General features: G+C 46.9%; 1 protein-coding gene across 1 annotated transcript in view; it reads left to right on the top strand.

Annotated features, from left to right (window-relative positions):
• Positions 1-2,395: 2,395 nt before the first annotated feature.
• LOC8029621 (protein NEDD1) overlaps positions 2,396-26,431 on the top strand; it is a 53,595-nt gene continuing 29,559 nt past the window's right edge. Inside the window, exons 1-8 of the mRNA XM_029992715.4 lie at positions 2,396-2,684; positions 3,023-3,117; positions 8,185-8,304; positions 13,557-13,697; positions 18,672-18,782; positions 20,103-20,221; positions 20,609-20,795; positions 24,855-24,924. Coding sequence (XP_029848575.2) covers positions 2,567-2,684; positions 3,023-3,117; positions 8,185-8,304; positions 13,557-13,697; positions 18,672-18,782; positions 20,103-20,221; positions 20,609-20,795; positions 24,855-24,924 — 961 coding nt within the window. The 5' untranslated portion in view covers positions 2,396-2,566. The remainder of the gene's footprint in view (positions 2,685-3,022; positions 3,118-8,184; positions 8,305-13,556; positions 13,698-18,671; positions 18,783-20,102; positions 20,222-20,608; positions 20,796-24,854; positions 24,925-26,431) is intronic.

Raw genomic sequence — 26,431 nt, 5'->3', positions numbered from 1 at the left:
CCCGACTTCAAGCAGCAAGAAAAAAGTAAAAAGTACTTGAAACAGACCACGACGAACAAGAACGCTGGATCCACAAACACCCGGGAAAAGCTTCAACGGCCACGATTCCACCGAACGCGACCAAACGAGTTCGGCAGCTAGGCTTAGCAGGCACTCCGGCTCGGCGACCGTCTGCCCACGAGCGGCTAGCGCGCCAAATAGAATATGCCCGCGCGACCCTTGTGAACCCTTCCAGTATTATACTTTGATAACGCTGACCTAAATTTTAGATTAAGATGTCAATTTTCTCCTCTTGTTATCTCCTTGTTTCCCGAGGCAACGGTGACTCTCGCCGGTGAAAAAGCGGTGAATCTCCGACAGACGCAGGAAAGGTAAAACTGCCATCGCTTTGACTAGCAGACGTAAAGCAGACGACGTTAACTGCGTCAACCCACCGACGCCGTTAAAGAATGAGGGGTCTCGCCGCACACGAAAGGAGGGAAAAAGTATTTGGGAGGGAACTTGCGGACACTAACACGCTCACCTCTCGGTTTTTAGCAAACAAACCTCGGCGCCTCGGGATACCTCGCCAGTGAGTCCTTTGACTTCCCTCCTTGATGCGCGTCTGCTAGTTGTTAGACAAAAACACCGCTCGAGTTATTTCGTCTGCCCTCTCTGAAAGGCGAAGTCGAGCTCGCTCGTAAAGACCTGCACTTTCGAAAGTCCCAGGAAAGGTAAGACAGACACAGACAATGTTGCGAGCAGACGACGTGACGACGTTGCAAAGGAGCATGCAGACGACGCTGAGATAGGGGGTCGCAATCAGCCAATCGGGGTTTGGCGTTCTGACGTCACCGCTACTTCCTTTCTCATGCGCAGAAGACGAAAATGAGCCCATTTGCGAGGCGTATAGAGAGTTTGTATACAGTGTCGCTAAAAAAAAAAAAATAGTTTTATTTTTTTACCGCAAAAGTAAACTAGGCATTGTGGAACGCTCATTCTCCGCCCAAAGGTAGTGCTAGAGGTCACAACCAGAAGCTAGGGAGGCTCTAGTGAGGGTGGGCGCAACTCAAAACCTGGAGAGCCTTTGCAATTTAATGGCGGCGCCTGAGGGAGAGGATTCGAGAAAGGGTATGCGCCAATGTTGCCTGCACGAGAGCAGGCGCCCGCTCTGTTGCAACTCTGCTGCTCCATGCCAAGTCCATGCGCCTTTCCTCCTCTCGCCTCCCATTGCAAGCAACGAGCGCCTTGGCGCAGCCTCTCTCGCTTCCTTCTCGCTAAGCAGGGTTGCCAGACAAGCAGCAACGTTCAAGATGGCGGAATTTACCATTTTCGCGTTAAAAAAATACTTAACCTATCGCAACAAAACTGGTGGCTATGGAAACGTAATCATTTATACCTTGTGTAAATTATTCAAGCACCTTAATTAGCTCTTATGACCTGGGTTAAGAAAAAAAACGACCCTTTGCCCCATAGACCCCCAGCAAAATTTAGCAATTAAATGGCGTCCATTTCCCGTGATCAAAGAGGTTAGAAGTACTAGGAGGGGGCACGTTGCAATATTGGTGAAGCCTAGATCTGTCTGGCGATTGGTGCGCGTGACATGTCACGTGTGAGATGGATGGTTGATTGTAGAAGGGCTCTTTGCACGCTTGCGCGCGCTCCGTCCGGTAGGTTTTATCACATCGAAGGCTAGACTGTGGTATATTCTAGTACCCCATAGCAAGACGAAGGCTAGCTACGGTCACGTGATGTGGTCACGTTGGCATGGTAAGTGAGGAGAGTAAGGAGGAAAATGAGAAAGAGGCGAGGCGGCGAGGCGTCAAGGGAGCATGGCTTGTGGAGGCTACGCGGCCGATGTCATGCCCTCTCCTACCCTTCTATTCTCCATGCCCGTGATCCCCGATCTAGCAGTTGCACCCACCCTCACTCGAGCCCCCCTACCAGAGGCCAAAGTTTCAGTCCGATCCGATATCTTATTCAAAAGTTATACGTTATTTTCTGAAAATTTCAATGGGGCGGTCAAAAATAGGCTCCATTTTCCCATTGAAATTTTCAGAAAATTACTTATGACTTTTGAATAAGGTATAGGATCGGGCTGAACGGGCTGAAACTGTGGCGTCTACCTTTGGGCAGAGAATGAGTTCGGCGATGCCTAGTTTATTTTTGCGGTAAAAAAAAAAAAAAAAAAAAAAAAAAAAAGATCTTAAAATTTTTTTTTTTTATATTTCGACCACTTGATGGTGCTGTAAAAATATCCTTAAAATATATTATTACATAATTATAAAAGTAATAGAATATTTCTCAAATTTATTAGCCGTAGCAGACCAGCGTAGCCAGCGTAGTCAGCGTAGTGGCCCGTAGTGCCCGTAGTTCGAATTTGTGTTTGCGCCACTTTACGCCTGGCGGATGGATACCGACTGATCTAATCGGCGCGAAGTCGGCGAAGTGGCGCGCATTTTGTCCGTTGTGTAGTTCTGTTTGCCCTGTGCCAGTCGTGTTCCGTTATTTAGTATTCGCTCGTGTGAAGTCCTATGTTGTCGTCTTTCTTCCCGAGTTGAAGTTGAGGGGACACCAAACTCGGAACATGTTCGCCACTGCCGCCGACGACGTTCGCATTTGGAACGCCGACACATTCGAACTGCTGCACCATTTTTACCTGGATTCGTCAGCGCGAGCAGCGACTGTTTCTTGGAGCTGCGATGATATCCTTGACTCGCACTTGTTTCGATATCTCTCTTTAGATTATTCGTCTGATTATGAGCGGAAGCGATAGTTGTAGCTTCAAGAGAGCCTAACATAGCAGAGCACGTATGGACATCATAGCAGGTTCACAGAAGTGACTCAGTCCTGCCACCGCCCTGGCCTTAGCTTGAACAGCTGTCTATCACACCTGCACCAGGCGTAGTAGGGCATAAATAATATATGACAACATTGTCCCGTCAACGGCTGTCTATCTGTAATGGGAGGTGTACCACTTTGTGCTATGGTCTGGAAGTCCCTGGTGCTTTTTTGGCTCCCCATGCCCTTGACGTTCCCCCAAGATGTCAGCTGGCTTGCACAGCCAAGGCCGCATCTATGGTTCACCTCACGGGCCTGGTTGACCGAGGCGCGCACCACACCAAGGCCAACATTGGGGTGAGCACTGCCTTGGAGACGCGACCGCTTCTGGTGCAGTCGGCAGCAAAAGTTTGCGGGGCACGGGAGCGCTAGCCGAAAAGGCTGGCTGCGCTGCTGTGCCTTCTAACGGCGCGTTGCCGCCCTCAAGGCCCACGCTTTGCACAACCAGGGGGGAAAGGGGGTCCCTTGCCCCCCAGTTCTCAGGGTGGGGGGGCCTTTTGCCCCCCCCTGAAAGAGCAGCCACTGGGCAGGGCAGACACTGGCCGGCGGCACCCAAGAGATACCAAGGGCACCGCCCCCCGGCCCTGGGGGGGAGTCTGGTTTGAACTCCCCCACTCAAAAACAAGTTCGTACGCCACTGGCACATGCGCTTCCTTTCTTTCGTGGTAATGTTTTTGCTCGCTTCCATTCAACGCCCACGAGATAACAGGGACTGGTGCAAGGTGCCGCCAAATGTTATCTGTAGCCAGAGCCGTATATGGGGAGAGTTTGGCCATTAATTGGTTTTAATAGGCTAGCATCTCGTGACCAACCACAGGCCGCGAAACAGTCCTAGAGGTGATGATGAGCTCTGAAAATGCGACTCGACTAATTTAAGCTGTTTTAGCGTCGCTGGAGTAAAAAGTGTAACTCTTGGTGACTAAAAACTTGGTGCGTGTGAGGTTTTCGTGAAGTCCATATTCAACAGTAGAATAAACTAATGTGCGTTCCAGGCCAGAGCAAACTGCATGGTTGCGATCCTTGCTGCTGTGAGATTGAACGCTTCTATTTCGCGCTTTAAATGTTGTTTCTAATATTGTGACGTCGAGGTCTGCTGATTGGTCGACGCTGTGTCGCAATTTTAGTTTACGCTCTAACCGCGGGGGAAATATTGGGCGCTGGCGGCGGTCTTTGCTCCGCCCATTGGCGAAACTCTCCCAATATACGGCTCTTTCTGTAGCGTGCGTGAGCCAGCTCGAGCTTCGTCGCCCATCACGGTGGCTGAGGCAGACGACGCGTGGCATAATGGCTGTCAAAGCGGCGCCTTACGCCGGTCTCGGTTATCTCGTGCACGTTGGGTGGAAGTGAGTAAAAAAGACGTGATTTCGAGCACGAAAGGAAGCACATTCTCGAAGTGTGAATCTCGAGAGTGACCGTGCGCCGTCAGAAGATGCAACCATTCATTTCGGCTGATGCTCCCCCGCCCCGCAAGCTTTTGCTGCCGACTCTATGTGACACAGTTACGGGGCCTGGCCTCATATCAGCATGCTTGAAAGTGGCCTTGTAGCCGTCCTGGGATGATACACTCATGCATAGTTTTGAGTAGTGTTATTTTTGTGGTGCATGGCTATTTTGTCTCCTTCAAATTTATATGTTTAACTGCGATAAGTGCATAATGCTGTTTAAAATACTTTTCCAGCATTGCAAAAGGGGCGTATTGACGTTCAGTGGAATTTTCTTTTTATTTGCATTATCTTTTTGTCATGCTGTTGTGACATGTAAGGTAATTTGAATAATAGTAGTTTGCCATTTTTACTTCCTCTCTATTGGGTTTGTTTTTGTGTAAGCATTCCCACAGTGGTCCTGACTTGTAGCGAAGATTAGGGGTGTGGGAATAGTGGTTAGAATTGAATAGCCGTCATTCATAATCTTCACAGTGCAGGAAAATCCCAGGACATACCGCCTCTCTTTTGCAGTGTTGGTGCTAGGGTTGACGCTGCATTATTTGATTCAAAGCAATATTTGCACATTCCTAATGTAGATAAACAGGATAGCTTCTTTGGGGCTGAGGAGGCTTGAAATGCTGATACTTGTTTAATGGTGCCCAGAACCAGAGGCGTTTGGGAGAAGGGGGGAGAGGGAGGAGTGATTTTCTGCTCCCTCCCCATATTGTTTCCATTAAATTTAGACATATCTATAAAAGGAAAAGGGGGGGGGGGGGGGGCGATTGCCCTAAGGCCCCTATATACTGAAAGATAGTGGGATTCCCCCTCTCCCCGCGTTTTCCCCCTTTCCATCGAGGGCAATCCTCCTTGCCCTCCTTCTGCACCACACCCCCCCGCTGCCATGTCTGAGTGAGGCCCACAAGGTGCGCGTAGGTTGGAGTAGGCCGTTCTTATTTGCTATTGCATACGGCAAAGTAGAGAAGTTTTTTTTTTTTTTTAATATGAAGACCGTTTTCTTTTTTAACGGGAAGAAACTAGCGTTTGTGCATCTTTATTGGAGTTATAAAACATGTAAACACGTCTCAATCGGCCAATAGAATAACGCAAGCAGAATTGGAATCGCTTTGGTGTGAAGACAAGCTTTCTCCAATTCCATTAAACGCAGGCAATTAAAAAAAAATATGCCAATATAGTCTTGAATATTTTAAGACATCGGCATGCACTGCAAAAATATATTTCGTTTACCCGTTTAATGCAGCAAGAGCTGAGAGCAGGCGCACAACAGAATGCACATCTCCCTGCGTGTAAGTAGAGTATCGTAGGCAAGGACTGCATTGGGGGCTAGCGGTAGCTCGTGCCGTCACTTTGAGCATGGATTCATTATCCATGCTCATTCCTTATCCATCCATGCAATCCTTAGCGTATGCTCTACTACAACTTTTAGTATCTTGAACGAAGTGAATTTGCAGACTTGGCATCACTCGAGTTGGGCGAATAAAAGACGCACAGCGCGTACAAAACCAGGACTCGGTAGTTTTTACCGTTAACCGATCGTTTTGCCAAACCTGCGGCTTGGCTTACTTCGTACACATTTTATAAATATTGAATACTATCTGCAATTGTGTACTTGTGCGTGGAGGAATATGTGACATCTGTTATTTACGCGCCTCGTGCATATAAGTACCCATCAAATACTCTCACTTGTATCCCCTCAGTTAAAATAAAAGATAGCGCATGCTCGATTGCCCTGCCAGCACGTTTCTCATTTATCCCATTTATTAGCGAGGCCCCTTGTCATTCTTACTCTGTTTCAAGATATTTTTTTTTACGTTCTTACGCGCCCGCTAGGTACGCTCTGGAGTTCACTTGCGAAGCTTATAAGCTTTGCCGCACACCCGCGGTCGTGCGTTACTGTGCGAGTTACAAATGAGGACAGAGAGATCCTTCAGCAAAGCCTTCAAAATACAAGAGTAATTTTTTTAATGTTAATAAATGTTTTATTAATCACAAGACGAATCACATACAAAGAGGACAAGAAAATATTTATTGCTACTAGGCAAAATATTGCAGAGTTGTCACCATCTAGACTAGTCGCCTTTTCAAGAAACACAACAGCTCAAAATAAATCGGAGATGTCTTTGCAGGAGAGGTTTTCTTTTTCCTATTTTGGGGAGGTTTCCACTCCTTCGGAAGAAATCTGTGTGAAAAAATGGAAGGGGGCTGCATATGGCTTTAGTTTCTTGAGGCCAGTCTTTGCCAAGATCACTGGCTCAAACTGATCGTTCGTGAAGTGATCCTGAAAAATGAATGCAGCATCGCATATTTTTAGCTGCCATTTCTGAAGCACCGATCGTGGAAGTATGTTGCACAACAAAAGTGCAAACTGCTTGATCGTTGGGGAGTTTATCTATACTGACGGAAGATGCTTGTGGTAACACTACAACCCTCTTTATTTTAGCGGCACCCCAGTTTCTCATGCATTGTTCTCAACTCGGCCGACTCGATGGAAGCGAGCTAAGAGTGAGGGAGTTAGTTTCTATGATCGACTACGCGCGAAAAGACGTGTCAAAGTTCTTCGTGCCGGTAATTTTGTTCCGTGTTTATCCCGCCGATTGCGGAAATATGTTGCACAACAAAAGAACGAGCTGCTCAATCGTTGGTGACTCTCCTTTCACTGACGCAATATGCTCCCGGTAACACTAAAGCCCTCTTTATTTTGGTGGCTCCCCAGTCTCTCCCGCATCGTTCTTAACTCAGTCGACTCAATGCAAGCGAGCTAAGAGAGAGCGAGACAGTTATCCTTACGAAATATGCGCGAAAAGACATGTCACAGTTCTTCATGCCCATAATTTAGTTCCGTGTTTGTCTCGTCTCATGATCGTACTAGGCGACCTTGATCGGCAAGACCAAGACAGGTGATACGATTCAGAGTTTTACAATGACTTACCTCGCAACGTCTCCCTCGGAGGCAGTCGAAACTTTTTCGTCCGATCCGGTGGAATCATTGTCTTCGTCGCTGTAGATTTTATTTTCCCGTTGGGATAGCAAAAAGCTTGTTCCCTTTTGCAATCCGGTTTGTGCAATCCACAGCGCTGTATGATGGCATCGCGTTGCCGCCGAGGTCGTGGTAGAAAATAAAAAAAACCTACGGCCGAGTCGTAAACAACGGAGCCACCGCTATGCCTCGCCCAGTGATGGCGCCGATTTCTAGCAGACCACCGAATCGCGCAGAGTCATGGGAAGGCAACAATCATGTGTCGCGCGATCCAATTGAAGCGAGGAGAAAGAACTTTTGAGGGGGAAAGGGCATGAAGGAGACTTTTCTCTTCCCCATTTCAGACAATGGTTTGCGTTACCTTTTAGTATACAGAGGCCTTAGATTGCCCCCCCCCCCCCCCCCCCCCCCCCCCCTTGTTCTGATGCCACTGCCTGAAACGCATCTTTGACCGGCGTAAGAGTAGTCCCGAAGTGGCAACAAATTACGTCGCAGGAGCTTGCATGTCATGCTGCTGGATGTCGTGATCCTGGCGTTTAGTCACAGAAGTTCTGGCACAAAAGACGAAGCAATGCTTGTCTTTTTTTGACGGAATTCAAGGTTGTTGGAGCTTTCGTACACTGCCAAGTTGGAGAGCATCCTAAAGGAGAACAGGCACATGCTGTATCTATCCCTGCCGCTGTGCTTCTGCCAGGACTGTGACAGGCAGCAGCAGGGCACTTCTGCGACGTCATCGGGTGAAAATCGAGGTTCCACAGAGGAGGGCATGGTACACACAAACACCAATCGGAGACGCATTCCAGCCACTGCAGTTGTTCCTAGGCTTCCCGGGAGTTTCCTCTTTGAGTGGCGGCGATTTGTAATTCGGCTCGTACTCTCTGTGGCAAGACGGCGGAGATTGTCCCGAGTGTGTGTGAACGGTACTGAAAGACCTGGTTGCCCCAGCGCCCCTGTGCCAGCGCCCGGTTCAGCCGTCGCAGTGGTCGTCTGCTGGCGGTGGGCTGCTGTGACGGCTCTGTCCTGCTGTGGGACGTCAAGCAGGGCAGGCCCTCAGCTTCCTTCCAGGTGAGGGCTCCCCCGGCTCCACTCGAGCTTTTGCTGTTGGCAGCACGTGCCACTTCGCCGCCACCAGCTCTTCACTTTCGTTGCGTGGATGAGAGTCCATGGCACTGTGGGAGTTGTTGCTACGAAATGGGATGCCTGGTGCACTTCGTGTCAACCTTGCTCCTGTTTGTTGGGCTGCAGTTTTTTTTTAATGCATTGGTGCCCTAGTACATGCTCTGACCTTGGGCTGGTTGGAGCGCGCATATTCAAAGTTCGCGAGGTCGCCACGGGATGGCGCCACTGCCCCACGTAACACCTAGCAACCGAAGATTGCCGGCGACACCCCCTTTCGACAATTTCGGTGTGGCGCATTGGAGGACAGCAGGTTTATCACTAAGGTGCGTGTCAACGCCCCCCCCCGGCACGCTGCCTCGCGGCGCTCTGCCGGTGGGCCAAGTATGTCATAGCCCCGCTGTCCCCCAGTGCACCTCGGTTGCTAGGTGTCACGTCATGCAGCCGGCGTGTGGGTGCGTGCCTTTGACACCCTTGGAAGCTCCTGCCGCCGGCCTTGGAGACCCGTGGACGTTCACGGGCTGCAGTTCCGTTCTTCGGCCTGCCACACCATTGGTGATGCGCAGCCGTCTTGCCACGTCACCGGGCTGTAAGTGCACGGTGTCTCGCTCCTGTATGCGCAACATGCATGTGCAACAACAAAATTTCTCTGTGGTTTTCCGTGCATCACGTGCAGGTCCTTCATTCACAAGCTAGGCGACCTGATCTGCTTGCACCAGGGAGAAGAAGGATTTCGGGAATGTTCACTCCGCAGAGAAGTGCTGAGAGGCTGCATTCACCTTGCTTTCTTAGATATAGCCGCTGCACGAAATGCTCACAGATTTCTTCAAGAATCAGCGTGGTGTCAGCAGCAATATTTTTATTATGTCCATCATAGAGTTTTGGGGCTGGGGGATGGATGGAGGTTTCAGAAATTTCTGTGTGCACAAAATCTTGGAATTATCCGTTTGGAGACAGAAGTGACAAACCAGTACTCCCTACCACTTTTGCACTTATTTTGTAATATTGCGAAAAAATAACTGTATGGATGGATGGTAATGGGTGGCAGCTTGCACCACCTAGCCCTTTGTAACGGGTGGCAGCTTGCACCACCTAGCCTAACATTTCATCATCCCTTCTTTTTTTTTTCCCTTGATCTCTTCCACCAATCTTCCAACCTCCTCTTAGTTACCGCAATTCTTTCCCTATCCATTCGTCCATCCATGTCTGGAAAACCGAGTGCCCCCTCCAAATCCGTAGTCATCCCCCCCAAGAGGGTGGGACAAAGCCCTGTGCACCTTAAAATTACATGTCCTATAGTTTCCCTCTCGCGGTTGCATATGTTGCACAGAGTGTCTACTTCCTGGAATTTAACCCTATATGTTTTCGTTCGTAGCATCCCTGTTCTAGCTTCAAACAACAAAGAGCTCCCCACTGAATTATGATAAAGCTGTTCCTTCTTTATTCCCTGTTTTTATGCCCTGTTTATCGTTAAAGCTGATCTCCCCTGCATTCTCTCTTCCCACAATTTCCTCTCTTTCCTTTACTCCCTGTTCTACTGATGTGCTCTAATCGGTTCCATCTCGTTGAATGCATTTAAATCTCAGCTTGCGGGTTTGGTTCGTCCACTTAGTGTTTAGACTTTTAATATATAGATACTTGTACACTTTCGCTGCCCACCGTGTATCCTCAATTTCAGCTAGTCTTTGTTCAAATTTTACTTTACTGATCGCTTCTCTATTCTCAAAAGATGCCCAACCCACATCCCCCTGTACTCCTTCATTTGGTGTATTCCCATGTGCCCCCAATGCCAACCTACCCACACTCCTTTGCTGTATCTCTAAACCTGCCTGGATTTCTGACCTCATACACAATACCGCATTCCCAAATGACAGTCCTGGCACCATGACTCCCTTTCATACACCCCTAACGACTTCATATCTATTATAGTTCCACAGTGCCCTGTGTTTCATGATAGCCGAATCTCGTTTCCCCTTCTTTATTACGATATCTTCATGGTCTTTTAGATACCGTCTTCCTTCACTTAACCATACTCCCAGATATTTGTGCTTTTCTACATGTTCTATCAATGCGTCCTGTAATTCCAGGGGCTCTCCCTTTTCGTCGTTGAAAACTATTATATACCAGACTTGTCCCTACTAAATTTTAGTCCTAAATTGTCCCCTTCCCTGCTGCAAATTTTAATCAGTTCCTGTATTGTCTCACGACTTTCTGGTACCAGTACAATGTCTTCTGCATACATTAACTCTGGCAATACTTGATTTACTTTATGTCCTTCCTCCATGTAAGTCGGGTCAAAACCTAGGTTGCACCGTTCTAACCTTTTTTCCATCTCACTGAGGTGTATCATCAAGAGCAGGGGAGACAATGGGCAACCCTGTCTAAGACCTCTTTTTATTGCTGCTGGTCTTGTAGTTTCGGCTTCCCATGTTATAACCACACTATTCTCCGTATAAATGCGTTCTAGAAACTTAACCATGGTTCCCTATAGTCCATATCCCTTCAGTTGGTTCCAGAGTTTTTCCAGATTCACATTGTCATATGCCCCTTTGATGTCTAAAAATGCTACCCATAATGGCCTTTGACTTGTCACTGCTATCTCTATGCACTGAGTGATTACGAATAAATTATCATCTGGTCGTCTATCTTTCCTGAAACCGTTTTGAAGCTCCCCTAGAATCTACTTTCTCTCTGCCCATTCTTCCATTCTTCTTTTTACAATTTGCCTAGCTAGCCTGTATATTACTGAAGTTACTGCGTTTGGCCGGTATGATTTGATACTGTCTTTGTCTCCCTTGCCCTTGTATAATAATCTCATCCTGGTCAATTTCCAGTCACTGGGTACCTCCCCTCCCATAAGTATCTGGTCAATCACCTGCCTTAGTTTCAATTTGCTTGTTTTGCCTAGAATTTTTATCAAACTAATTGGTATGCCATCTGGACCTGTCGCAGTTCCAGCCGGAACCCTTCCTTCTGCTTTTTCCCACTCCCCAGCGGTCATTTCCTCTTCTTCATTATGATCCTCCTCTTGTGTTGTGTAGACACTACCATTCCCTACGGCCTGATCCGATTCTAACTCCGAAAATGCTGCTTCAATTGTATGTCTAATGTATTCTCTCGCTTCTTCCCCCTCTACCTTTGTCCCTTCCTGTGTGGTTAGTGTCTGCTGATACCCCTCGGTCTTTTATCCCTGCATACTGATGTGTTCCCAGAACCTTTTTGCCGCATTCCTATCCTTCTGGTTTATCTCCATCATCCACTGGACCCCTGCCCTCCCAATTTTGGCCTGTATTAATGCTGATGCCTCCCGCTTTCTTTCCTGAAATTCCTCCCATTTTGATGCTACTTCGGCTAGTGTGGCCTCCTTTTTCTTTGCCCATCTGTGTTTCTTAGATGCCGCCTGGCGTCTCAATATTGCTGCCTTAACCTCTATCCCACCAGCTTTTGAGCTTGTGTTTTAGTTTTCCTCCTCCTTGTTTGATTCAATATTTCTCTAACTCGCTTTTGAAAACACTAATTAAGTCTTCATATGTCCATAGTCTTCCCGGTTGCTTGGATGCTATGTTCTCGATTCGCTTAGATACCTCCTGTAGTTGTTTATCATTTAAGTTATTCCTACCTTCTTGTTTTTGATTTTGCATTTCTGGTTTTACTGTGCCAAATCTGATCTTGATTTTCTTATGGTCGCTCCCCAGACTTTTTGTGCCTTCCTCGTCTATTTCCATGCCTCCTAATCTGTTGTATATCTTACGCGACATTAAACAGTAGTCAATAGTCGAGTGAGAGTTCTTTCTTTCCCTGTTATTTTTCCATCACATTTTACCTGAGCATTAACCAATACCAGATCAAGAGCTTCGCAGAACACCTCTAACATCCTCCCTGTTGTATCTGTATGTCCATCAAAGTTTTCCAAATGTGCATTCATGTCCCCCAAGATAATTATTTCCTTGTTAGTGCCGATTTCCCTAACGTCTCCTGATATAAATGTCAAGTGTTCTGCATTTTCCTCCCCTGCATCACTCCCTGTTTTTAGATAAACAAAACCCAGGATTGTGTCCAAACCCCCAATATTGCCTTTGACCCACATGTGTTCCCTGCAGCCCTCTTGCTCCCTTTCCCATTCCTGACCCTTAACTAACACTTCTAATCCCCCTCCCTTGCGTTCCTCATTGGCCCAGTTGCATCCCATCCAATGATATTCTGGTATGTATGGTGGTTCTTCCATATCCCTCAGATGTGCCACTGCTAATTCATACATTGCAAAGTTTTCGCTTTCTAATTGCTCCTCAATCTGCTCCCACTTTATTCTGTTCCTGCTCCCCTGCATGTTTATGAACCCTATGTTACGCTGTTTCTTCTTCCTAGTCCTGCGAGGCTTCCTCTCACCCTCCAGAACCCTCTCCTCTGCATCTACATTTTGGCCCTCATTCACACCGGCACCCTCAGGGCTCCGGGACCCCTTAAAAAATGTACGATGTGACGTCCAATCTTATCGCCTACCGGGCTCCCAGTGATTCCACTGTAGTGGATGCCCCATGTAAAAGGGTCGGAGCGAGCCTCGTACACCACCCTGTAGCTCGACTGTTGTTTTTTGTTTTTTTTTCTGAAGCAATATTTTTGGAATTAAGTTATATTCTTTTACTGTTGGTCGAGTTCTGCGTCACTTTTTTCTAGTTTGTTGGAATAGACAACTTCAACTACTCATCGCGTTGCGCTGCAACCACCCACTCGTATCTCCGGAGTTAGTGAAATAGACCATCAAATACTGGATAGCTTAAGACTGGATGAATTTCGTTGTCTTGCTACTCTATAATTACTAAGCAAAGTGTTTGGGACCGCTTAGGTGCTGGTATGCCGACTTCCAAATGAGCATTGACAGTGCACAGGCGCCTGGTGAAAGTGGCGTAGCACGGATTCTTTGTCAGGCAGACTCTTGAGCTGCTTACGCTGCGAATGCATCGTACAGAAGACCGTCTGCAGACACTGACCGAGGTCTTCCCTGTATGGCGGTCTTGTCACATTGGCCATACGAAAACTCTCTGCACACATGTTCGAAGAATACATACGTACGACTCAAACGATGCTTTGGGCATGCGTGAGGGGCTTCCGCAGAAACTTTTGCTGTCACGTCTGCAGCGTCAAGTCTTGTACGACTTAGAAGCAGGGTGACTTTAAAGGTCGTGCCTTGGGTCTTGCTACAGGCACGCCCGGCGGCGGTGACACGGCTGTCGTTCAGCAATGACGACTCTTTCCTAGCAATGGCGGCAGCGGACGGCACGTTGTGCATCTACAACATGGGCACCAAGCACTGCTCCAAGAGCCTCGCCCAGCCTAGGGACCAGGTGAGAGGCAGGTCGCGATGCGGCGCAATCGGAGGGCGTCCCGTCACCCCGCTTGGGAGCGGTGTCTGTCAGGTTTGCGCTCCGACAGGAAGAGCATCAGAAATGGTTTGTAGAGTGTGGGGAGGGCATTGTATGTATGCCAACTCATGTTTACAAACAAATTGGATCGTCCCTATACCCCGCTTCACAATAACTTGGTGAACTGCTGAGGCTACAGCTGCCGTGACCCGGGAAGCGTCGGAGCGAGGCACTTGAAACTATGTCACGGGGCGTGTGCGTGTCACTGCGCCAGATGCGAGGCATGGAGAAACCGTCTGCTGGCCAAGGGTCTGCTGCGAAATCAACCAACTTCCGGTGGACGTCCACCTCCGCAACATTTTTGTCCGCTAGGATAGCAAGCTCTTTGGGAACAATTCATGAGACAACCATGCCCTTAATTTACCCGTGAATCTGACTGGTGCTAATGCCAGGACCCAGTGCGATATTTTGAGCGGAAACAGTTGATTACACTGCTGTGATCGCCAATGGCCACGGCGCTAGGAGAAGAAAATCTGGAGCGGATACGGATGTGGCATTACTTTTTGGTTTAAATATAATTAAAACTCATAAATTTGCGATTATAATTATTTTTTTTTGTATCTTCTCGATAGAGATGGGAATTGCGCGAGTTCAATTGCCATTAAAAGAAAAAAGTCAGGAACTACCTTGTGTCGCAGGACGGCACTCTTGCTGTGGCGGTAACGAGGCCCCTATGGCCTCGACCATGGAGTGTTGTCACGTGCCTTACTCCGGCGCTCTTATTGGGTCGCAGGGGCCGCAGCCTCTACTGTTCACCAATTTATCGTGAAACGGAGTATAGCGACACGCCACCGGCACTGCGCATGCCCGATGGGGTTTGGGCAACAAGTACTGCGTCCCACGTCAACAAACCATTAAAATGTGATAGCGGTGTTGGTGTGACCGCCCGTGCTCTCTTTCACGTTGGAATTGTTAATTCTGCGTCGTCCTAGCAATGTCTTACTACTTTAGTGGCACGAGCGAAATTAACAAAAGGCTCATTACATTGCCAGACTTTGTGTAAATAACCTGACGTGCTGCAATTCATTCTGTGTGAACGCCGCAGAATGGCCGCTAAACCCCGACTCGCATGATGAGATTCTGCTCGCTATTTTCAGTCGCGACGCCGCTAGGGCTGCAAAAGCTTGGACGATAGCTGCGATGCTTGATGTCGGTACTGAAAATTGCAAGCAGAATAACAAGTCGGTGATGGCCACTGGTAGCAATGATCAACATTTCATTTATTTCTCCTCCCGCCGTTTTTTGAGCTACCCCAAAAAAATGCATTTTCCAACTACCCAGACTTTAGTCTTCACGGTATGCTATTTATTTTCTCGAAATTCAAAATAGCAATTGAGAAAACCGTAAATGAAGATGATGCCGAAACCAAGATTCAAATTTACGCACGCTCTCCAGTGGTGTGACGGCACAAATGGTAGACTTTCAGGCGCAGGTAGTCTTAAACAGAGCATGTCGAGTGTTTTCTGTGTGCTTCTCAGTGAATCGGCTACCAAGCATTCTTTTCCCACCATCAAACATATTGTAATCAGTTGGGAACGTGGCTTACAGCCCACTTTGTACCATTTCTGTCGTCACACTTCAATGTTGCCAGTAAGTGCTCCCGGTTTGAGAAACACTATGAAAACGAAATTAGAAAATTCAATAACTTCGCCAAATGTTTTTCTTTTCACACAATACTTGGGGAACTGGTAACGCCGTGTTTGTTGTTGCGTTGAGCCAATTTTGAGGCAAATCAATGACCCTGAAAAAATCGCCAGCGTACCCCTTAAAGGGGTGCTGAACCAAACAATTCAGTGTCTATAATAAGTGGCGCAAGATCTTTCCACGAGCCAGCAGCTGCTAGTGTGCACGAGCACACGCAACTAAATTGACGTCATATATCCCCCATTCACGCTTATTCATTCATTCACACGATATGATGACGTCAATTTCGTTGCATGTGCTCGCGCACACCGGCGGCTGCTGACTCGTGGAAAGACAGTGCGCCACTTATTATAGACACTGAAATGTTTGGTTCAGCATCCCTTTAAGGGCCCAATGGGCCATTACTTGAGGGGGGGCTTTGAGCAAATATAATACAATAATTTGAACACAAAGAACGAAGTAAAACAAAAGTAGAAACAATAGTAAGAAAAACCGCTTAGTGATAATCTGGTAGGACAGTGGTGGTTAGCAGTGGAGTAAGATGACTGACTGACGGAAAATGGATAGATCTGAAATCGGTACTATTTTCTCAAAGAGGGATTTCCAAATGGTTATAGCCTGCGGAAAAAAATGAGGTGTTAAAGGACACATGCAAAGGAAAACAACTTTTCTTTTTTTTAAATAGACTAGATGGAAAAAGAATATTATAAAACAAATTTACAATGAAGAGAAAAAAAAATTTAGAGCCATATTTACGGCGCAAAACGAATTTGTAGTTAACGCCCGCGGGAGCCGCCGCTGCCGCAAAGTCACGCCGCCGCTGCACGCTGAGCGTTGTGCGACGCTGCTTCAACGCGTTTCTCCACGCCACCGTCGCCGCCGCCGCACATCTTCGTCTGCTTCGGGGCGCCACTGCCGCCATTTGACCGGCGCACAGGTCTGTCACGTCTGCTTGCGCTTTTTCAGGAGTTTCCTTTGGGCGCTCTAAAAGCTATCTATTAATCTTAGTTTTTTGTTATACTTCAAACAAAGATGAATAAGTTATTTTTAGAGGCCATAGGAAGCTTCCGAAAGAGCGCAAGCACCACGTGATAAATAAGGGTTGGTCACGTGATAAATAAGGGCCACTTTTCCGCGGCACCCGCGGGCACCAACGGCAAATTCATATAGCGCCGTAAATATGGCTCTAAAATTTTTTTTTCTTGGTTGTAAAATTGTTTTGTGACATTCTTTTTCCATCGAAGCTGTTTAAAAAAAAATGTTTTTTTTTCCTTTGCATATGTCCTTTAAAGACGTGTTTTGCCTGTCATACCTTTGATGCAGCGACTGTGGTTGAGGCGCGATAATATCCTATCTGGAGGTAAAAGAAGGGTGTCAACATCTTCTTGTATCTACTGTTTACCCTGAGTCTACTTACTCCAAACAACCTTCAAACTTAAGGCTTTAGAGGCTGCACTTACTTCTTATTGCACCGTTTGGTCTACTGGCCGCTGTCATTTGAACAAGCTGACGATTGTCTGAACGAGTTTGAATGATCAGACGGCCGTTTGAATGTGAAGATGTACTGAACGTGGTCCGGACGGTTTTCCCTCGTTCATGTTGAGACAAAACAAATCTGACGACCGCAAGTATTCGTGAATTTAACCCTAAGTGCTTCCCACACAAGCAATCGTGGTCCGACGGTGTGTGTGGTTTTCTCTTTTCACGGCACCTATCCACGTTCTCGGACGGACTGAGCAGGCAGAAAATACATAAAAACTGATCTTCACACCTTTCTGGCTCTTTTGGTACAGCCCCAGTCGCAGTATTCTAACAAAAAGGCAGGTCTTAGTACGATTTCTTCCAAAACAATACGGGAAGGCCCTTCTTGCATGGCGACTTCCGCCCACATCCCCAGTTCGAAGCGTCATTGGCGCCACCACCATGGCATGACGTAATGGAGTTGAGTTGGTGTATAAGATTTCAACTTCGATGCTTGAAACGCACAACAACAGATGCTGTCATAAAGTTCTGCCAAAAGGTATTCATTACTTTGTACATGCATCAGGAAGATGCATCAATGACAGGCAGAAAGAATGTGCATTGTCAGTGAAGAACCTGTCTTCTGGTAATCTGACTGTTTATTGCGTGAAATTTGCACCGGACAAGTACTTTTTTTCATGATGCATAGAGGGCACATGCGTTAGTGCTCTCTAGTATCCTTATACAGTGAAACCCGTTTAGAACGAACCCACATGCAGCAAACTATTCTCAATATCGAGCTCCCGAAAAATTTAAATAAAAACGCATGTAAAAAGTACTTTTTATAACTAACAACATATTGGCTATATCAAACTTTTTGTTTCGGGAAGGATTCCAAAAACGTGCAAACAATAGTCTTCTAGCCTGTCCCTTCCCCACCTCCCCCTCCTCCCAAAAAAGTAGGAAAGAAAAAAAAATTTCAAAAGCTCAAGTTGCGAACAAAATTGAGCGAAAAGAAGCGATCCAGAAGGAGAGAAACCTTAAAAACACTGCACGCACACGCAGAAGAAAAAAAAAACTTTTCATCCCAAAGCGGTTGCCCACAAAAAGAAACAATTCAAAAAGAAAAAAAAAAAAAAAGCTCTGCACACATGCAAAAGAAATCTTTTTAGTGTGTAGTTACAAGGCAGAAGCAAAGAGATGAGAAAGAAAGATAATCTCTCACCTTACAACGAACGCATGCATCGTGGAAGTTCGTTGTAAATGTTTTTTGCTATATCGAACTAATTCCTATATCGAACTGATCGTAACGTTTCCTGCTGTTCGTTATAACCGGGTTTGACATTATGGACCTGAGCTGGTATAATTTAAACATATTCATTTTCTTTGACTCAATGTTTTACGGATTTCGTGAATTGTGAGCTTTGGGAATATTTCGCGGGTGCAACACTTCGCGATCGCAAGTGGCACGCTATACACATTTGTTACCATGGAGTGAAACATTCGCACACTCTATTTTTTTCCCAATATTTCTGGGCATAAAATTAACGAAAATTAGGTCCTTGCAAAAATTAAGTCGTTCGCAGTATGCAAGACTGTTCGAAGCATGTGCAAGGCGTTGATGATGTGGCATTTCCCGTGAGTCAGTGTTTGTATTACTTCCATTAGACATTTCGTTGTAAATAGTAGCACTTGGTTTGTCTGTCTCTCTTTCTTTTGTTCCTTGTTTTTTAAAGCTTTAATCCTCATCGTGTGTCCAGATGTAGTTAACGATTGTTGACGGCCGTGCAGGTGGTGACCGGACTGGAGTGCTCAATACTCCGGCGATACCAGGTGGCATCAAGCTGGACAGACGGCACAGTTTGCACGTGGGACGCCAGCTGTCAGCGCCTTGTGGCCGAGGTCAACGAACGACATTACTCGACTAATTCCTCTGCATCGGATTGTTAAAACCCAGTTCAGTAGACCATCTCTCTAGTCGGTCTCTAAAAATCCAAATATGCTGGTACAAGAATTTGGGGGTCCTGACATTGTAAAGATTCTTTTACAACCTGAAAGAACAGAATTTCTCGTCACTCTTGTTTCTCAAGTTACGAGACTGACGAATGTCAACCCAGCTAAGCAGTCGACTGTATTGACGAGAATGGTTTGTCGTATTGAAGTAAGCCAAGTTTTGATAACCTGTGGTAGTCCTTGTAGTACTACTTTTGCACTCCCTTCAATGAAAAGTGTTTTCATATCTTGAGGAGGACTTTACTGTTCTAGCTGCCTGCAGTTTTCAGTTTTTTGTACTCTCAATGTGTTACATGGCTGGCACCCAACCATATCCGGTTAGGCGTTAGCAACGGAAGTTGACCGGCAGACTGCCAGCCGAACGCAGACGCGGTGCTCGTCTCCTTCCGGATTGGACACTGGTGCCAGCTGAACCTCTACCTTGATTGCCTCCACAATACTCCCGGCGGAGGTGAAACGTCCAGTGTTCAGACATACAGTGGCGCTCTGCTCCTTGAAACAGGTGCACCTTGGGCTTCCCCAGAAAAAGAGCAGAGGGGAGAAAAATACAAGACTCCATCGCCGCAATGGGTTGAAATAGTTTGGAGCGTTTGGTTCTCTTTTGCCACGAGCTGGTGCCAGCTCGTGGCAAATTGTTTTGTTTTCCATACAATCCGTCTACTACGTTGCAAACTCCAACAGGCTCTGAAGAAGTTGCATTTATGCAACAACCGCCAAAGATGGCACACACAAGTAAGACTTCCATGGAGTTTTGGGCGCTTACCTTGCACAACACAGTGCCACTTTGTGTCGTCTTGTCTCCACGTGTGTGCAGATTCTCTACACTAAGACATCACATTCAGTGTTACCGCTGCCTTTGCCGCGCTAGTATGGCAAAGGAGTGACTTTTCTTTTTTATGGTTTTGAACCAGTCATTGCCAAATCAGCATGTCTGCATGCTTTCATTGTTTCAACCCTTGTGACCTTTGTCAACTTTAGTGCTTTTGAGAAGTTAGAGGGGGAAAAGTTGGTACGTGAATTCTATCTCGTGGCATGATACATTTTTTTTTTGCATTGGATGTCTTTCTGACGTCGGTTCGAATCTCGGGCGACCGAGCGGCAGCAGGCGCACGCTCGAGTTTCGCTGCCTCGCGGAGTCCCAGCGACTCTCACCGATGCCACCCTCTTTGACGCGAGGCTCAAACACATTCTTTGTTGCCCACCCCACAGATGGTGCTGCACCCCAAATACAGCTGCAGCGGAGTGGCCCTGTCTCCACAGTTCGAGGCACTGCTGGCGACCGTGGGCATGGACAAGAGGCTGGTTCTCTTTGACCTTACCAGCAGAAGGTGGATCCCCCTTTTTCCCTTCGTTGAAAACCATAAGAGTATCGTTTGCTTTTCTACAAAGCAAAGCTGTTCAGTGGGTTCTGCGGCGGAGCGTACGAACGCGCCGTGGCGGGCCAATAGCTTAAACAAACGAAGGGCTTGGCCTCTCGCTGATTTGTTGGCATCGCAATTTCTTGTTCGGCATTCTCGTCGGCCCTTGCAACAATCTCTTTGGCCGCGTGCCCCGCATTCCTCGGCCGTCGTCGACCAATGTCTCGCGCTAGTTTCGGTAGTGTTTCGATCGTTGGGCGCCAACGACGGGGGCAGTTTGTGGCCCAGAACACCAAATCATCTTGCCGCTTGCTGAGGAAGGAATGAGTGCTCAAAAGCGCTGTGCCTCCCGCGCAGGGCGCAAGGCTCGGTGCAGTGCGCGGAGACACTGGAAACGGTGGATTTTGCGAGGGACGGCCGACGGGTGGTGGTCGGAGGCACCTCCAGCAAGGTGTACGTCTATGACCTGCGCAACATGGCGGCTCCCCTGGTGGAAACCTTGTCTGGTCACGTGGGTCCGGTCGGCTGTGTCAGCTGCTGCCAGGTAACTGCACCGGGCCGGGTTTGGGGTATGGCTTTTGGAGGCTTTGATGCCTACGATCTTGGGAATGCCGCTTTGCTTTGCTTGTTCTCACAGACTCTGGAAACGGTGTCGAGACTTTCCTGTCAACTGTTAGAGGGAAGGGGGGGGCGAGGGTGTAGACTATAACTTAGCCGTAGACTTTCCGGTTCTTACCAAAAAACAGAGATAAACATTGATTGTTGTCAGAAAAACAAAATCTGTTCAGATCGGAAGACACCAACTTCTTGAAATGTTTGCTCTAGCTAGGACTGTTTTTTTTTTCAAAACCCTCTCCTCTTCAGACTATTCCTTTGGTTTTCATGAGCTTTTTTTTTTATTGTCAATCACTTCTTTGTGCGTCCGTTCGAAGCAAATCAGCCATATACACCGATACCTTAAAAATAAATAAGCACCGAAAAACGTCCACTGATTTCCCTTCACAATAAACACCTGAAAATATACGGCCTAAGTGTAGCTACTATTAACGTTTCTACAGTGACTTGATTTCCTTTGCTTGGAATGGGAGTGAAACTTCCAAAGAATTTGGGGCTCGAATCCATGCTGTGAATGTGGTTGGCCGGTGAAGCTACGGTATCACCTGCAACGATTGCCCACTGCACTATAGACTCATTTTTATGGCAAACGCCAGCGGGTGGTGCTCCTGCCTTTGACGTCCCAGAGAACTTCCGGTTTATAAAAACAAAATTAACAAAGGCCCCCTTAGCACCGCTGCTTGAAAGTAGATGAAACGTTTAACTACCAATTCTCCAGGTCAACGTTAAAGGAACGAAGGAGTGTGAGATCTGTTAAAATGTTTCCAGTATTCTTGTAAACCAACTTGCCTCCTCCAAGATGTAATATTGTACATCCGAAGGCCCTCGTTAAATCTCCCAGTTTTGTTGTCCGTGTAGCATTTATGCTTTCAGGCACTGGTGACATAAGCAAGCTCAACAGGCCTGCAAAGATGGTGCAACCGGAAGTTGCTTGGGACGCAGGCGGCAGTTCATCTTTGTAAACAGCAAAAGGGTCTGTACGAATTGATTTGACGAAAGAAAAGTAAATGTACTGTACCAAAACCTTTTTATATATGAAGGACTTTGTATGCTCCTGCATGGCAGCTTATGCAACCTTAATCTTTACCAAGAAACGCATGCGGGGAGCGTTACCTGTTTATCATCGTTAGAATGTGCCTCATCATTCATCATGTGGTTTTGACACTTGTTTTCTGGTTTTCCTATTGAAACAAGTATCAAGACCACATGATATATGATAAGGCACATGCAAACGGTGATAAGGCGTGCTCGACTACTGTTCAGTCGACGTACGCGAAAAAAACCCGACCTACGAGTCATATGCTGCTTCGCTGTAAAAGTAGGCGACATCCAGTGGGAGTGGCAGAAACTCCAGCAGTTCTGCCTATTGCTAATGGACAGGTGGTAGTCATATGTGTCCGAACTGTTAACATCTGCTGCCTTTTCGGTACTCTCCTAGGCTTTCTGTACTGCTAGCTGGTCTTCTGGTACGCCAGAAGCGCCACTCTGTAACCGGGCCTAGTGGTCACCCACTCCCTTGTAAGGAAAACCATGCCTGCAGGAGCGCCATGCGAATCGGCAGTTCGGTTTGAACCTGCAATCAATGCTTTGTTGTGCGATATCGTGAAGGGAACTAGACTTGACCCGCATAGGCTAGGTTCTTTTCATGTTGCACGGGTAATGAAAGACACAGCCTGCTTTTCACGACTTTACTGTTGTATTTGTGGTTCCAGTTTTAGCAGAAGGCTTAAGGCTTGTTTACACTCTTGTGACCTCTTAAAACTGGGTGCCTTAAAACTTTTTACAACCGGAGGACACACTGGCGCCATCTTTTGGGTAGCAGTGTAAACGTGGCGGTCCGGCATATTTTCTATTTCTCTCGCGCATTATCCTTTCTTTCTTGGCTCGAAAAACTTTTGGCAACGTTACGAACGAGCCTTTCTTATAGGTATTGCGCACATTTGACCTCGGAAATCCCGCAAAACCTTCGCTCTTGTGAAATGCAGTTCCAGGGTCACCGCATAGATGGTGCCAGAATGCCAGTGTGTTCCCTAGTCCTAAGAAATTTTAAGAAGTTTTAACAGATCTCGTCTCTCTCGGTCGTACTTGGTTGCAAGAGTGTGAACGGGCCTTAAAGGGACACTGACAGGGTATTTATGCTCGCCGAGGTTTTTAGTTGTACGTGACATATGAGAGCTCAACTACCCAGAACAGAATTTGCGGCTCGAAATTCGGTTTCTTTCCGCCCGAAAACCGCCGATCAAGAATTGGCCGGTTCGAGTCTCGCTCACTCTCTTTTTCGCGGTCACGGGCCGTTTTCTAAGGTATCGATGCGACCACCAAGTTTAATCAAAGTCGTGGGTCACTGAAGACACACACTCAATATTAAAAATAGAAAAAAATATGAAACCCATTTTTTCTGGCTTCTAAAAAGCTGTAAATACGTTGATTGAAAAAAAAAGTTCCACAGACAACCGGAAGCATTCTGTGCGTTCGTCGTTTCGCGTATTGTGGGACTTGCGGGGACGGCGATGGCAGCGGACGACGGGCGTGGGACCTCTATTCCAGAACTGTCGTTCGCGTTACCGGCGAATTCTGTCTACCGTTAAAAGAGAAATTTGGGACTGATCAAAAGAATTGGTATTCATCCCGTACGACACGCCCGGCCACCAAGCCGATTTGCACGAAGACGTCGCCGAGCCGTCGCTCTCTTCTCGTGGCTGAAGACAACGCTCGCGCAAACGTCAAGCACGACGTGTCTACTTCGAGTTTAATATGCACGCGTACGATTTCTTTACTAGGTGCGAATGCCCCAAAGCGTGGTGCTTCCCGACTTTGACCCGGGAGTGCTTTTGCTAGAGAAAAATCGACTGCAAACTTTCCAACTTACCCTTTCCAACTTACAGTTTACTGGCTGAATTATTACTAAGGAAAGAGATCCACCAGAAACGATATGCCCCAGTAACTCAGTGGGAAAGACGTCCGCTTCACACGCGGTAGGACCAAATTCAATCCCCCGTGAATTTTTTTTTTTTTTTTTTTCAAACATTTTTTGATGTTTACATATCTTTTTCTTTATTTTACAATCATCACTGAAGAAACAAACAAAAAATAACAAACAAATGTTGTGGACGATACTTCGCTGAATTAAATGGTATGGGATTTCCGTTTTGACACCTGCAAACTCAATGTAATCACTTTCCACAAAATGCAAGGAGCATATAAATCAGGTAGCGTCCGCTTTCCGAGGTGCCCGTAAATGTTCTACAGGAATTGCAGCCAGCCATTGGTCCTGATCCCGTTGATCTTTCGGAAACTCTGTCGCACAATGATGCAGGACATGTGAGCCAGCTCTTCACGCAACATCTTGGGATTATTCTTTTCGGAGCCGATCATGAAAATTCACCACGGGCACTCACTACTCATCTCCAACTCCTCAATGTACAAAACAACTCATCTTGGAGTACAGAACAACGAGCGGAACAAACATAACTGCAAAAGAATCGCACAGCAAGCAGTTCCCGCACGCCGCTTCGCACGCCGCATGTCGTGTCATCTGCTACCAAAGAGGAGAAAAACAAAAAACAAAAAAAAACAACGCACGGTCGGGTGTAGTCACGTGACTTCCGCCAGTCACTCTCTTCTCTCCACTTCTCCGACCTCCGTCGGGTTTCGGGTTCGGTTTCGAGCAGTTGCGTCTTTTGGCTTTATTAAAGAAATACGATACTCTGTTGCAAAATATTAATTGGGTAGTCCTCTGACACCATAATGAAGCGCCTGGCAAAAAAATGAAAAAAAATTTTTGGGGGGTGTCAGTGTCCCTTTAAGGAGGGAAATTTTTTTTTGTTTTGTCTGCTTCTTGTTCTTTCTCTTTTAAGGCGAGTTCAAATACTTTGGGTGCATTTGTTAAGCACGTGCCATTGGGAACATTCGAGGAATCTATGGCTTGCTCGGCAAGGTTCTTGCGGTGATGGTTCTTCCCCGAAAAAAGAGCCGTTTCTGTTTGCAGGCGGCCGGGTGCTGGAAGAAGCCCGAAGCCAGTAGTCTGCAGACTGTTCCACTTGTGACCTTGACAGAAGGTACCTTGCCCTACTTCTTCCAAGGAATGGACATTCATAATGCGTAAACGCAGTCTTACCAAAGCTATCTCGGGTGACGAAAATAACCCCAGGAGATGGGGAACATGGGGGACAAAGGACAAACACAAATCTCCAAACACAGCTAGGTGACTGGAGCGCAGCCAAAAAAATCCGCCTGGTCCTGGTGTGTTTGGAGATTTGTGTTTCTCCTGTGTTCCCCTTTTCCAGGGATTACTTTGGTCATTCATGTCCAGCTTGCTTGCACCTATACATTAATTGCATTATCATCTCTCTCGGGTTTCGCGAGCGTCCGTTATCCCAGTTGGCCAGTTGCCCAAATCCCGTGCCATGAACCAACTGAGCGTGTTCGCACGTGTTGTTAGAACGGCCCATTTATTTATTTATTTACTTATTTACTCTCAAGGCCGAGGCATTACAGAGAGGAGTGGGTGAAGCAAACACAAAAAAAATAATTAACGTCAACATAAATACATTAGCAGGGTTACCAAAAATGATTGCAAATGGCAGATTTGAAGTGGACGGTGTTGGTGATCGAAACGATGGAGGTGGGAAGGTGGTTCCAGTCGGCGCAAGTCTTGGGAATGAAAGAGTGGAAATGTAAATTAGTGCGGCTGCTTGGCACGCCAACCTTGTATACTGGTGGTTACTGCGGGAGGAAATCTACAATGGTGGCACAAAGAGAATGACTGAGGGGAGAGTTAAAATATATATCTTATGAAAGAGACAAAGATGAGACATTTTACGACTCAATGAAAGATTGGCTAAGTTAAGATAACATTTCATTGAAGAGACACTGGCAGTATGAAAGTAATTACGAGCCACCCTACGCTATGCTTTCTTGCCTCAGTCTGTGCATTCTCGGTGTTGCCGCAACTGAGAAAGAACGAGGCGACAAAGACTTAGTGGCCCGTGCCGAGTTGAACCCAAGCGTCGGCCGCTTTTCTCATAAAATGCAATTTCGTACGCGACGGTTCGATCGATACAGATCAAAATACTAGCGCACATTTTTGTTCCAACACCCACCTACAGAGCTCGGGAAATGAAACAGATGCATCGGGGCCTATGTTCTCGAACTAAATCTCTCGCCGTTTTTTATAATAATGCTGCTATAAGGTCGTCTGCTTGGTTTCCTGCGGTGTTCCGGACTGAATGTAGTGGAGCACAATCGTCTTAGAGGTCTCCCGCAAGCTGTTTGGGACCTTAACATTGTGCATGCAAGAGAGGCGGTTAATTTTTTTGGCATAGTACAGTAGAACCTTGTTGATACATTTTCAGTTGATATGTTTTCCCGGCTGTTACGGTCAAAATTGTCGGTCCCGTTTTACTTCTATACAGATACATGTGTATAAGCTGGCTTCGAAGCGAAGCAAAGCCGAACCATGCAATGTGGGTCGCACGGCACACGTGGGCACGCAGACGCCCGTCTTCCCTTTACTCGTTTCCCCCTTTTGTCCGTCTGTCTCCTCGCTGGGCTTTGCTGAGCTCT

The sequence above is a fragment of the Ixodes scapularis genome, unplaced genomic scaffold (assembly GCF_016920785.2).
Source record: "Ixodes scapularis isolate PalLabHiFi unplaced genomic scaffold, ASM1692078v2 PGA_scaffold2__306_contigs__length_199485367, whole genome shotgun sequence".
Lineage (NCBI taxonomy): Eukaryota > Metazoa > Arthropoda > Arachnida > Ixodida > Ixodidae > Ixodes > Ixodes scapularis.
The sequence above is the reverse complement of the archived record's forward strand: the minus strand, read 5'-3'. Positions and strand labels throughout refer to the sequence as shown.